The sequence below is a fragment of the Chamaea fasciata genome, unplaced genomic scaffold (genome assembly GCF_029207755.1).
Source record: "Chamaea fasciata isolate MVZ Bird 193981 ecotype frontalis unplaced genomic scaffold, bChaFas1.0.hap1 SCAF_29, whole genome shotgun sequence".
Taxonomy (NCBI): domain Eukaryota; kingdom Metazoa; phylum Chordata; class Aves; order Passeriformes; family Sylviidae; genus Chamaea; species Chamaea fasciata.
This window is the reverse complement of record NW_027094114.1, coordinates 2,976,977-2,990,833: the sequence shown is the minus strand read 5'-3', so window position 1 is coordinate 2,990,833 and position 13,857 is coordinate 2,976,977. Positions and strand designations below refer to the sequence as shown.

The window sequence follows — 13,857 nt, the reverse complement described above, 5'->3', positions numbered from 1 at the left end:
CATAAGAGAACTCCAAACTGACTCCAAGCAGCTGCACAAGCCCTGGAGACTTGAAGACAAATGAAGAGAGAGAAAGAGCTCGTGAAGGTATTCTGTATTTTCATGAGCCCCACACTGGATTTGGGGCTGAGTCCAGGACGCTTAGGCATGGAGAGAGGGTTGAAGAAGCGGCTCAAGGAGGCAGAAGCAAAACTCCAAGTCTCTTGGAGCCTCCCTGGGCCCCACTGAGGGCAGGGAGTGCCAAAGGCTCCCCAGGGACTGCTGAGAGCAGATCCTTGAGGCCAGGATTGCAGGGAGCCGCAGGCTGTGAGCAGGGAACTGCAATGCTGAGCAAGGCCTGGGCTGGTTGGAGGGAGCAGAAAGGCCAAGCCCTGAGCCCAGGCCTGGCACAGCAGGGCCTGTCCCTCCCGGGTGGCTCGGGGCTGGTTGTGGGGCAGTGGGATGGGAGGGGCAGCAAGGACAAATGGCACAAAGCTGCAAGCCCTGCCAGCCTCCTCAGGGAGGGGCCGGGCAGGAGCAAAGTGCAGCCCCTGAAAGGAAAGTTCCTTCTGTGGGGCCTCCAGAGGCGCTGGCAGAGCCCAGGGGACAAAGGCCTGGGTGCCTGTGGCCCTGCCAGCCCTGCCCAGCCCTTGGCCATGTGTCCTGCAGGCTGTGCCCCCTGTGCGTGCTGCTGCTGTGCCCTGGACGGCTGCACACGCCCATCTCGCTGTCCCCCCAGCATTTCTCAGCCCAGCATTTCTGTGCCCTCCCTGGGCTCCCTGCACCCAGCGCTGCCGGCTCCTGGCACACAGAGCCAGGCCATGGCCCGGCCTCACGCTGGGACACCTCCTGCACCAAAATTCTGCCTGGAGGGACTTTCCTTTTTGCTCAGCTCCAGGCTGAACCTTTCAAGCTTTGGGGAGGTTTCCTTCTCTTCCCACTGCCAAGGAAAGCTCTGTCTCTTGCTGTTCAAAAAGAGAAAAGGGCTGGTGTGAGATAAATGGTGGTCAGAGGCATTTTGTGGCAAAGTGACCATGAAATTATTGAGTTTTAAATAGTCTGTGAAAGAAGGAGGGGCATCAAAAAAACTTGTACACTGGCCTGACAGAGAGCAGTCTTCAGTCTAATCAGGATGCAGATTTGGGGAGTGCCAAATCAGGTACTGATATTTTTAAGAGAAACAGCCCTTTAAAACAAAGGATTCCAAGAAGAATGGACACACTTCAAGAAAGAAATCTGGAAGGAGCAGGAACAGCGTGACCCTGTGTGCCAAAATATGAGCTAGCAAGGAAAATGACTGGCCTGGCTGGGCATGGGGCCTTTGCAGGAACTCATGGGAGAAAAAGACGGTGCATCTCCTTTGGACAGATGAGCAGGACACTCAGGAAATGTTTAAAGATGTTGTTAGATCAATGCACAAAGAAAATTAGAGAGGGGAAAGCTCAATTTGAGCTTAACCAGGCCACTTCGGTGATAGACAATAAAAATGTTCTTATAAATACATTAATGGCAAAAGGAGAAAAGGAGAGGTCAGGACAACATCCATTCTTTATTAGATATGGTCGGGGGAATATAGCAACTAAAGATAAGGAAAAGGCTGAGGTATTTAACCCCTTCTTTGCCTCAGTTTCCAACAATTAAGACAGATTGTCCTCAGGACAAGTGTTCTCCTGAGCTGGTAGATGGGCACAGGGAGCAGAACAGCCCCTCTGTAATCCAGGAGGAAGCAGCTGCTGACCTGCTGAGCCACTCAGATGCTCACAGGTGTCCCTGGGACCAGATGGGACCCCTCCTAGGGGGATGAGGGAGCTGGTGAATGAGCTCCCCAAGCTGCTCTCCATCATTTCTCATCAGTCCTGGCTCAGCAGGGAGGTCCCAGAGGACTGGAGGTGCCAATGTGAGCCCACCCCAAGAAGGGCTGGCAGGAGGATCTGGAGAACTCCAGGCCTGTCAGCCTGACCTCGGTGCCCAGCAAAGTTATGGAACAGATCACCTTGAGTGCCATCACACGGCACCCACAGGATGGGAAGGGATCAGACCCAGCCAGCGTGGATTTCAATATTTGCATTGATGGTCTGGATGAGGGGATTGAGTCCACCATCAGCAAATTTGCAGCTGACACCAAGCTGGGTGTGAGTGTGGATCTGCTGGCGGGTAGGAGGGCTCTGCACAGGGACCTGGACAGGCTGCTTCTAGGGCCCAAATCCCACAATGGGAGGTTTAACAAGACCAAGGGCCGGGTCCTGCACTTTGGCCACAACAACCCCTGCAGTGCTACAGGCTGGGGACAGAGTGGCTGGACAGTGGCCAGGCAGAAAGGGACTTGAGGGGACTGCTGGACAGCAGGCTGGACATGAGGCAGCAGTGTGCCCAGGTGGCCAAGAAGGCCAATGGCTCCTGGCCTGGATCAGGAATGGTGTGGCCAGAAGGCCAGAGCTGCTGTGCCATCACTGATCTGTCCCCAGCCCTGCACACAGACATTGCTGCTGCAGCTGCAAAGGAAGGGAACAAAACAGGGGATCTCCAGTGAAAACTTTTCTGGGAGATCCTTTAGTTCGTTTAAAGCCACTGAGTGCACAGCTCCTCATTGACACAGTCTTTTGACCACAGAAAATATGGAGTGAAACGAAACAAGTCAGGGCACAAACAATGGCCTTGCTTTGTGAACATAATTGAAAATTAATCATAGGAAATAAAAAAAAAAAAAACTGCAAGCAAAGCAACAAGATCTATCAAAGATGACCTTTATTACAAATGATTTGCAAGAACTGGGCAGCAGATTAATGTTTCTGAACTTGCCTAGTCATCAGTTTCCACACTGCAGCCTGGAGCTCCTGGTTCTTCAGGCTGTAGATGAGGCGGTTCAGGGCTGGAGGCACCACCGAGTACAGAATTAACAGGGCCAGATCCAGGGATGGAGAGGAGATGGAGGGAAGCTTCAGGTAGGCAAATGTGCCCGTGCTGAAGAATAGGGACAGCACGGCGAGGTGGGGGAGGCAGGTGGAAAAGGCTTTGTGACGTCCCTGCTCAGAGGGGATCCTCAGCACAGCCCTGAAGATCTGCACATACGTGAAAACCATGAACACAAAACAGCCAAAATATAGAGAAGCACTTAGCACAATGAGCCCATGGTCCCTGAGTTTGGAGTGTGAGCAGGAGAGCTTGAGGATCTGTGGGATTTCACAGAAGAACTGGCCCAGGATATTGCCCTGGCACAGGGGCAGGGAAAATGTATTGGCCGTGTGCAGCAGAGCATTGAGAAAGGCACTGGCCCAGGCAGCTGCTGCCATGTGGGCACAAGCTCTGCTGCCCAGGAGGGTCCCGTAGTGCAGGGGTTTGCAGATGGACACGTAGCGGTCGTAGCACATGATGGTCAGGAGGGAAACATCTGCTGAAATGAAAAACACAAAAAGAAAGAGCTGTGCAGCACATCCTTCATAGGAGATGGTCCTGGTGTCCCAGAGGGAATTGTGCATGGCTTTGGGGACAGTGGTGAGGATGGAGCCCAGGTCGGTGAGGGCCAGGTTGAGCAGGAAGAAGAACATGGGGCTGTACAGGTGGTGGCCGCAGGCTATGGCTCTGATGACGAGGCCGTTGCCCAGGAGGGCAGCCAGGGAGATGCCCAGGAAGAGGCAGAAGTGCAGGAGCTGCAGCTGCCGCGTGTCTGCCAACGCCAGCAGGAGGAAGTGGCTGATGGAGCTGCTGTTGGACATTTGCTGTGTCTGGCCTTGGGGGCCTGTTCAAGGAGAAAAGATCAGTTACAGGTTAGGAGAAAGTTCTTTCAGTAAAATCAAAGCCTTTTCCCACAGACCATTCTTCTGTATCACACTGACAGCCTTTTGATTTTCTAGCAGATTTTTCCTTAAACTCCAACTGGGGAGCCCTGGTTGGTGCTGGCTGAGTGGGTCTTCAGGTTCAGGGCAATTACATGCAGGGTTTTTATAATTCAGCCTTGCCGTGCAGACGTGAGAGGGGGACAGGGAACATGTCCTTGTGTTCCACTTTGAAACCCTGTTAATACAGAAGTCTCTGTCAGCTTGTACTCCCACTGCCAGTGACCAGGAATGGTAAAGTCTGTTTAAATGTTCTAGAGTTTTTTCAACAGCTTTTCTTCATCTCCACTTGACTATTTTTGATGTCAGAAACTCTCAGCATTTCTGCTGCTGCGCTCAGGGAGAACAGAGCAAGTTCTCTGAGGCAAGGTGGTGCATGGAGAATGAGGGGAGGAGGTCTGTCACCCTGTCCTGTTCCAGGATTCTCTGGGCTTTCACCTGTCCCCTACACAGGATGATCACCCTCCCATGTTTCCTTTAAAAACCATCCTGACACTGCTGAGAGCTGATGGATCCACCACAGTCCACCCAATGTCCATCCTCTTCTCAAGGGCTCAGCCCCACATTTGTACCCAAGGACACACGGGACTCATTCCACCAACCCAGCAGCATTTTCTCCATCACAGAACTTGTGTGTCTCACCGTGGGGCTTTCAGATAACATAAAGATGCTACAGGGCAGGTTTGCATTGTGGAGGGAAGCTGGAAGCTTGGAAGGAAATCTCAGGGAGACTTTCAAGTGTCCTAATGATGGCACTGGATTCAATGAGATGGAGCTCCTTCCCTGGCTGCACTGACAGCATTGCCCACAGCCGGGCACTGGGGACAGGGTCACCCTGAGCCAGCTGTGCCCCCTCCCAGAGCCCCCCAGTGCCAGGCAGCTGCTCCCAGCCCTGTGCTCTGCAAAGGGAACTGGGCCCGGGGCTGCAGAGCTGCCCCACGGCTCTGCTGCAGCTCTGCCTGCACAGGAGGGGCTTCATGCCTTGGACCCCCAGCCCTGAGGACAGAGGCTTGGCTGGGGAACAAGAGGGAGGGGGCTTGTTTCGAGAGAGGGGCTGCACTGGAAAGGATCCTCTGGAGATCTCTCCCTGCCACAGCATTTCTGGGTTTTGTTATCTCTCATTGCCTGATCTTCTCCCTGCTTCCTGGAGATTTTTCTCCTGGAGGTATTTCCCTGTTCCTGATCTCTCCCTGCCAGCACTCACAGACCCCAAATCTCTGTGCACTCTCCTTGGCCCTACAGAAACCTGCCTGTTTGCAGGGCACTGGCTGGGGGCAGGTTCTGTTTGGAGCTTGGAGAAAGGACAGGTCAGACTAAGCCTGATGGCTCCAGTGAAGGCGATGCTGGTGCTGTCCATGGGCAAAGGAGTGGATGAAAGCACTTTTGGCAACCCATGAATAGCACTGGAGGTATAGTTCAGATGCCTTAGGGACTTTTAAACATGAAGTTGTTTATTATTTATCCCCCCCGTTCACCAGGAGTAAGAAACTGAAAACAGTGACTGAGTAAATTTTATCTTTATAAAAATTATTGTCCTGGAAATATTCCTGGAGTGAGCAGAAGCCCTGAGCATGTCCACATGCTTACAGCAGAGATAGTCTGAGTTGTACTTACAGAATCCATAATGGGATGTTCCTGCTTTAGGAGATCATTGCAGGAGCTGCAGCTGCATTGTCCTGCAGCCAGAGGCTTCCAGTGTCAAGGGCTGGAAATGATTCTCGCCCAGTCAGTCCCCAGCATCTTCCCAGCCCTGAGTGATTGAAGCTCTCTGTGCCTGTGTGCTGTGCCCAGGGTGGCTGCAAGCAGTGCCCCAGCCCTGCTGGGCTGTGCACAGGAGCCACTTTGATGGAGAAATGCCTTTTTGAAGCTCATCTTGGTTGCCAGGGGGTGCCTCTGTGTCAGGAGCCCGGCCCAGCTCAGCAGCACAGACACAGTACAAGGATGTTAATGAGCCTCTTGGGGATTTGCTGTTGTTTACATCAGACTCAGTCCCTGAGAGAGTGTTCAAAAAACTTCTCAAGGACTCAAAGTCAGATTAAAAACGCCAAAGTTTCTTGAAGTTTTAAATGGGTCCCATTGAGGGACACGCCTGAGAAAGTGTCCCCAGGTTCCAGTTAGAGCAGAACACCGCAGGCACTGATGACAGGTGGGGACAAACAAGGCAAAGGTGTCTCTGATGCTGAGCAAACCTGCATGTGTTTCAGGAATGCAAAAGGCCAAGGCCTGAGCTCCAGCCCCTGGCAAGGCAGATGCTGTCCCTTCCTGTGGTGGTTTTATGTTTGCTGAATTTTGTTTACTAGCTGGGAGATAAGATTTTGGGAGAAAAAGCTGAAACAGGCTCAGCCTAAAAGTAAAAACAGATAGATTTTATTAGCATACACTAAGAGAAGAGAAAAAGGAAAAATGAGACATTCAAACATCTTTCCACTTACCACAAACCATTCACTTTCCCACTCAACAGAGAGAAAACTATGATTTTTAGCCAGTTGCAACTATTTAAACACAATCCTGCGTCACCTTGGGAGAGGAGCCTCTCTAGAGTTTATGGAGATACATGCCACAGGAAAAGGTCTGGGTGTTCTCATGGTCACAAATCTGCAACCACACGGAATTTTTGCAGATTCTGTGCAGTCCCACCCATATAACAGTTTCCCAAGCTGCTTATGGGCCTCTGCATGTTTGGGGTACCATTTTAAGAATGCTTTTCTAGTATAAAGCGAGGATTCTCTTCTTCTTTCTCTAAAATCATCACTATCTCAAAAGAAATAGAGACCTCCTTTTATGCCTAGGAGCCAGAACTTCAAAATTACTTCCTTTCTAGAAGCATCTTTGTCTCAAAGGCTGAGACTTCCTTATTTTTTCCCAGGAGCCGGGTATATTTTCTATTCAAAATCCTAAATTAAATCTCATTCATATCAGTACATACAACTGTTTGACTAGAACTTGCGTTCTCCCAAACAGCATTATAATAATCTATTTTTTCTGTAATTCACATCCAGAGAAGTCTGGTCAGAAATATCCACTTCTTCCAATAGTCTTTATCAGTTCTTTTGCTAACTTTTGTCTCATACTCTCTCCTTACATTTCAAATCACTCTGTCTTCTATGAAGGAAGGAAAAAGGTTAATGTCTTTGCCTAAAGCCTTTTTTTTTTTTCTCCTTCTCCAGCTTACTCCCAGAACTTCAAGGCTGAAAGTGATAGCAGGGGGAGCATGGAGAAGAATCATGCTCAAGAACACCGATGGATGATCCTCCTCCACCCCTGGTCTGATCTAAAGCAACTCAAACTTGGATTAGCTCCCTGGAGCTTCAGAGAAGAATTTTCAAAATTCTCTCCTCCATCAGCCAGCACGGGTTTAGGATAGGCAAGTCATGTTTGAGCAACCTGATCTCCTTTTATGACCAGGCGACCCTCCTGGTGGATGTGGGAAAGGCTGTGGATGTTGTCTGTTGGGACTTCAGCAAGGCCTTAGACACTTTCTCCCACAGCACGCTCCTGGAAAAGCTGGCAGCCCACGGCTTGAACAGGGGCACTCTTTGCTGGGTTAACAACTGGCTGCATGGCCGGGCCCAGAGAGTGGTGGGGAAGGGTGCTGCATCCAGCTGGCAGCCATTCACCAGGGGTGTTCCTCAGGGGTCTGTGCTGGGGCCAGCTCTGTTCAATGTTTGTATTGATGGCATTGTGAGGGTATCGAATATTTCATTAGTAAATTTGTGGACGACACTAAGCTGGGAACATTTGTCGATCTGTTGGCAGGTAGGAGGGCTCTGCAGAGAGACCTGGAACAGTTGGATGGGTGGGCAGAGTCTAACAAAATGAAGTTTAATGAGTCCAAGTGTCGATTCCTGCATTTTGGCCACAATAACCTCTGCAGCATTATAGGCTGGGCACGGCATGGCTGGACAGTGCCCAGGCGGAAAGGGACCTGGGGGTTCTAGTCAGCAGACAGCTGAACAGGAGTCAGCAGTGTGCCCAGCTGGCCAAGAAGGCCAATGGCACCTGGCCTGGATCAGGAATGGCGTGGCCAGCAGGAGCAGAGAGGTCATTCTTCCCCTGTACTCAGCACTGCTGAGGCCACACCTCGAGTGCTGTGTCCAATTCTGGGCCCTCAGTTTAGGAAGGATGTTGAGATGCTTGAACGTGTTCATAGGAGGCCACAAGGCTGGTGAGGGGCTTGGAACACAACTCCTGTGAGGAACGACTGAGGGAGCTGGGCTTGTTTAGCCTGGAGAAGAGGAGACGCAGAGGTGACCTTATCCCTCTCTACAACTTCCTGAAAGGTGGCTGTAGTCAGGAGGGGTTGGTCTCTTTCTCCAGGCAGCAACTGACAGAACGAGAGGACACAGTCTTAAGCTGCATCAAGGGAAATCCAGGTTGGAAATTAGGAAGAAGTTTTTCACTGAACTAGTGATTAAAAAGTGGAATAGTCTGCCCAGGGAGGTGGTGGCATCACCATCCCTGGATGTGTTGAGAAAGAGACTGGATGTGGCACTTGATGCCATGATCTAGTTGAGGTGTTAGGGCTGGGTTGGACTCAATGACCTTGAAGGTCTCTTCCAGCCTACACATTCTGTGATTTTGTGAGACAAGAGGTTCCGGCAGTCAAGCCCAGAGCACGGCCACCGGCCGCCGCGGCCCCTGGCACACGGCCAGCACTGCCGATCTGCAATCCTCCTCCTCTCCCCATCAGAGGAGCTGGAAGAAAAAGGGGACAGTGCTGGCCCAGGCAGCTCTACTACAGGCAGTGGCCCTCCCAAGGCCTTGCCGGGCCTGGCTCTGGGGAGGCCTAGCCTGAACCTCTGACTTATGAAGTGGTGTTAACTCCTTGCCAGCCAGAAATAGAAAGACGACTGAGTCACTTGGTACCTTTGATTCAAGACTGGGTCCCAAGAGACATGTACAACACTCTTATTTGTCAACCAAGCTGTCAATCCATACTATTCCTTCTAAAAAAAAAAAAAAAAAAAAAATCTTTCACATTCATGCTAAACCACCACATTCCCTCAGTGCTCAGGGCTCTTCCCAGGCCACTGGGATGTGGGGATGTGCAATGCCAAGGGCAGCACCATGGGGCGGCCCCTGCCAGGCTGCTGAGCAGGGACAAGGAGGCAATGAGGCCCCAGGCCTGCAAGGGTCACTTGTCTCCTCCTCATGGCCCAGGCCCAGGCCCAGCAGCCATGGCCAAAGTGCTGCAGGAGTTGGCTCTGTCAGGGCCTTGCAGCTGCTGCCCATCCCTGTGCCCTGTGCAGCCCAGGCTGTCCTACGGTGTCCGTGCCCTGCGCCTCTGTCCCTGCAGGCTGTCGTCATCCCCCGGCTGCCCCACCTGGCTGGGCCCTTCCTTTGCTGACAGCTCTGCGTCCTGCCTGCCTCTGCCTGGGCACACAGAGCCTTGGGCTGTTCCAGACTCCTTCGTGGGGACATGTTGCCCCACAGCCCTGCCCTGAAAGTGCAATTCCTTTCTCTTTGTTCTCAGTCTGTGCCTCCCCAGGTGTCCCTGGCATTAACTCTTTCTCTCTCTGGCTGTTCTATCATATGTGAAAAGGATCCACCATCTCTTAATCCACCCTTCAATCCCTCCCAGGGCTCTCCACTGCTGTCCTCAGTCTCTACTCTAGTGAGCACAGAGCTCCTTTGTCCCTCTATTGTGGTCATGTGGTTGAGGCCTCCAAAACCTATGTTGGGAGAGCTCTGGGCCCTCTCCAAGTTTTTGAGAACTTAAAATGTTCTGCTAATAGTTTAAGAAAATTACCAGAGGCTCAGGCCAGACAGACCTGTCTGTAATGGCAGCTTTTGTCTGGGAGGAATCATTGGGTAGACAGAAGTTTGGATGTAGAATTCCAATTTTGGCCATTGGCACCTAGATGAGAAAGGCAGTTTTAATCTACTGGAAGGAAAGCACTGAGCCCCAGTGTTTAGTAGTAGATGAGAGACAGCCCTTGGGAGGCCAAGGCCATCCAGACTTGTCTCTCCTGGCAGCTTTTGGTTTGGAGCAAACCCATGGATATAGGGAACTTTTCAGGGGTTTCGAATTTCAGCCATGGGCACCTGGAAATAAGGATGGTTCTTTTCCATAGGAAGGAAAGCACAGGGCCCCAGTGCTTCTGTGGCAGATGAGTAGCAGCCCTCTACATACATCTGGACTGGTCAGGAGGGCCCCAAGGGGCCAAACCAGCCAGATCTGTTCCATGTTCCCTTGGTTCCATGAGGCCCCAAGCCTGTAGTGTCACAATGTTCTTCTTCTTTCTGAGGTGTCACATTGGCCCCTTGCTTCCATGAGGCCCAGCAGGGTCACAGTTGGTTCTGTGGGACCCTGCAGTGTCACCATGGTCTCCATGATTCTATGTGGCCTTGCAATGTCACAATGGTCTCCATGGATCCAAAGTGCCCTGCAGGATCACAATGGTTCACCTTTGGTTCCACCAGGCCCTGTAATGCAACAACAGCCTCTTGGTTCCACAAAGCCCTGCTGCTTCACAGTGGCCCCTTGGTCCCATGGGGCCCAGCAGTGCCACAATGATCCCATTGGTTCCATGAGACCCTGAGGTGTCACAATGGCCCCTGGGATCCATGGTACCCTGCAATGTCACTGTGGCCCCTTGGTTCCATGGGGTCCCCATTGTGTCACAATGATCTCCATAGGAATGAAACAACCGAGCCCCAGTATCTCAGGGGCAGATGAGCAGCAGTCACCAGAGGCCAAGGGCAGCCAGATGAGATGGTGCTGGCACATTTTGTCTGGGAGCAATCCTTGGATATAGGGAATTTTACAGGTGGAATACCAGTTTTGTACATTACCACCTAGAGGAGAAGGATGGCTGTTTTCCATAGGAAGGAAAGCATGGAACACCGATGTCTGAGGGGCAGATGAAAGGCGGCCACCAGAGGCCAAGGCCAGCCAGACCTCTCTGTCCTGGTAGCTTTTGTCTGAAAGCAACCCTTGGATATAGGGAATTTTGGAGGTGGAATCCCACATTCGGACATTTCGGCGTTGATAAGTAGGATGGTTCTTTTCCACTGGAAGGAAAGCACAGAGCACAAGTGTTTCAAAGGCAGAAGAGGAGAGAGGTGGATCCTGGGATGCCAAGACAGCTAGAGCTGTTCGTCCTGGCAGCTTTTTCCTGGGAGGAATTCTTGGACATACAGAATTTGAGAAGAGGAATCTCAATTTTAGCCATGGACACCTTGACAAGAATGATGGTTCTTTTCCATTGGATGGAAAGCACTGAGCCCCAGTGTTTCAGAAGCAGGTGAGAGGCAGCCCCCAAGAGGCCAAGGGCAGCCTGACCTGTCTGTCCTGGCAGCTTTCCCTTGGGAGTAATCCTTGGATGTACGGAGTTTTGGAGGTGGAATCCCAGTTTTGGCCATGGGTGCCTGGTGGAGATGGATGGTTTTATCTGTAGGAAGGAAAAGCACGAAGTCCAAGTGTTTTGGAAGAAAATGACAGGTGGCCACCCATAGGCCAGGCCAGTCAGACTTGTTTCCCCTTGGCACATTTTGTCTTTTTGTCACCTTTTTACGGCAATCCTTGGACATAGGGAATTTTGGAGGTGGAATCTCAATTTTGGCCATAGCTGCTGGGGCAGGAAGAAGAGTACTTTATATTAGGAAGGAAAGCACAGAGCCCCAGTATTTCAAAGGCAGATGAGAACCAGATCTGTGGAAGCCAAGGCCAGCCAGACTTGTCTCTCCTGTCAGTTTTGGTCTGGGAACTATCCTTGGATATAGGGAATTCTGGAGGTGGATCCCCAACTTTGGCCATGGGCACCTTGAAGTGAAAGGTGCATTTTTCCCATAGAAAAAAGAAGCACATGGTCCCAGTGCTTGAATGGCAGATGTGAGATGGACCCCAGGTTTCCAGATCAGCCAGATCAGTCTCTCCTGGCAGATGTCATCTGGGAACAATCTTTTCATTTAAAAAAATTTGGAGGAGGAATCGCAAATTTAGCCACAGGCCCTTGGAGGAGAAGGACAGCTCTTTTCCACCGAAGGAGAACACAGAGCCCCAGAACTTCTGAGGCAGATGAGCAGCAGCCCTCAACATGCCAAGGTCAGCCAGACCTGTCCAGCAGCCCCTGGGAGGCCAAACCAGCCAAACCTATTCCACGTTCCCTTGCTTCCATGGGGCCCCTGAGTTTCACAGTGGTCCCCTTGATTCCATGAGGCACCACAGTGTCCCCATGGCCCCTTGGTTCTGTAGGGTTCTGTACTGTCAGCAATGGTCTCCTTGGCTCTGCAGTGTCACAGTGGCCACACAAAGGCCCAGGAGCTTAAAAGACGGATCACAAGCTCAGCCCATGGTGTGGACCCTCCTTCTCCTGGGGTTTTTGTCTCACCCACACTGGAACCCAAGCAGTTGCTAGCTATATGTGTGTCTTTGGATATAGATCTTCTGTCTTTCTCAATCTCTCTTTTTCTTCTCCTTCTAATCCTCTTTACCTGAAATATTTTTGGGAAATTTAACATCTTTATTGTTTAACGGTTTCCAGGTTATAAGGGTGTCTTGGTTTGGAAAAGGCAGGTGTTTACTAGGGAGGGGCAGGGAGAACTCAACCCCCTTCCCTCCAAATAACCATAATTTTGAATTTTGAGGGGGCTCTTAGGCAAAGATATGGGGATAGGAATAACAGTTCTTTTCTAGTATGTATAACAAGGCAAACAAACAACAAGAACAACAGCATTAACAACAAAACAGAACCAGGAACCTTGAGCGTCTTTGTTTCAGAAAGCTTGGGGCAGTCTGATTTTGGTGCCCCTGTGGGACTCTGAGAGCACCAAGCTGGAACAGTGAAAAATCCTGGGCTGGTGGATAAGGTATATCAGAAGCTCCACGGTGGTACCTGCATTGGCAGGGATGTCCCAGCAGGAAAGGGGAGTGCAGGCCCACAGAGTAGCAAAAAGGGCTGTGCCGAAGAAGGGGGAGTGGTGAGACAGGGCCGGCCCAGCTCCAGCAGGGCAGGAGGAGGCAGCCCTGAATTCCTGGGAACAAGAGCAGAGGGTAGATTTCCCAGGACCGGACTTGGTAGTGTCAGTGGATTCCTCCCACAGCATGCAGCAGCCTGGCCATCCTCTCTCCTAAATACGAGGACAAGAGACAGCGTAGCTGCCCCCAGCCCAATCCTCTACCTGCCCCCAAAACTCAGATTATCTTCCCCCTCTGAGGGAAACTCCCAGAGACAAAAGAAGTGTATTCCAATGCTACACTTACTCTCCTGACTTTTGGCTACTGCTTTGTTTTAGTCAAGCACCCACAAGTACCCAGCAGTTAGTCTCCTAGCAACTTATCGGACAAAATTCTGTAAGCAAAAAAGAAACAAATCTAACCCCCAACGATATCCACCCCAATTTTTTTCCCCATACCAACATATTACATTGAATTTAAACCTTTAAATAATATACATACATTCGCTACCTTAATTATATACATATATACATGCAAACATGGATACAGACACAGTGTCACGGGTAGTTCTCCCTAAAACAAGAATCACTTGAGGTATGCATCGGATCTCTCCATCCTTTTGCATCACCCACCAGCTGCAACTTTGTCCCTGAGCAAAGACAACCCCACGGATGGGATTGTCTTTGCTGAAGGCAGAATTAATCCAGTTTTTCCCAGCATATCTCTCATGTGTGCCACTGGAACCTTATCTCCATCTGTTGTTCTCAGGGGCTCAGATTGGGCAGGGCTGCTCTGTTGGTGGAACCTCAAGAGTTCACCAACCAGGTGGCCTTTGCTAATTAATCTCCCAGTTCTTGAAAGTCTCCCCATCCAGTGCCTTCAAGATGGTTTTAAGCAGGTCATTGCACCATTACACTTTCCCGGCCACAGGTGCGTGATAAGGAATATGGTACACCCACTCCATGCCATGTTCTCTAGCCCAGGTGTTGGTAAGGCTGTTCTTGAAATGAGTCCCATTGTCAGACTCGATTCTCTCAGGGGTGCCATGTCTTCACAGGACTTGTTTTTCCAGGCCCAGGATGGTGTTCTGGGCAGTAGCGTGAGGCACAGGGTGGGTCTCCAACCAGCCAGTGGTGCCTTCCACCA

The 13,857-nt window shown here is 51.0% G+C and overlaps 1 protein-coding gene across 1 annotated transcript; it reads right to left on the bottom strand.

The window, feature by feature from the left end:
• Positions 1-2,759: 2,759 nt before the first annotated feature.
• Positions 2,760-3,692, bottom strand: LOC136302470 (olfactory receptor 14J1-like). Its single transcript, XM_066205951.1, has one exon. It carries the CDS (start codon positions 3,690-3,692, stop codon positions 2,760-2,762), a length of 933 nt encoding a protein of 310 aa, XP_066062048.1.
• Positions 3,693-13,857: the final 10,165 nt, after the last annotated feature.

Bases quoted from the DNA above. Each gene is read 5' to 3' on its own strand.
- LOC136302470 (XM_066205951.1), bottom strand. From the start codon at position 3,692: ATGTCCAACAGCAGCTCCATCAGCCACTTCCTCCTGCTGGCGTTGGCA.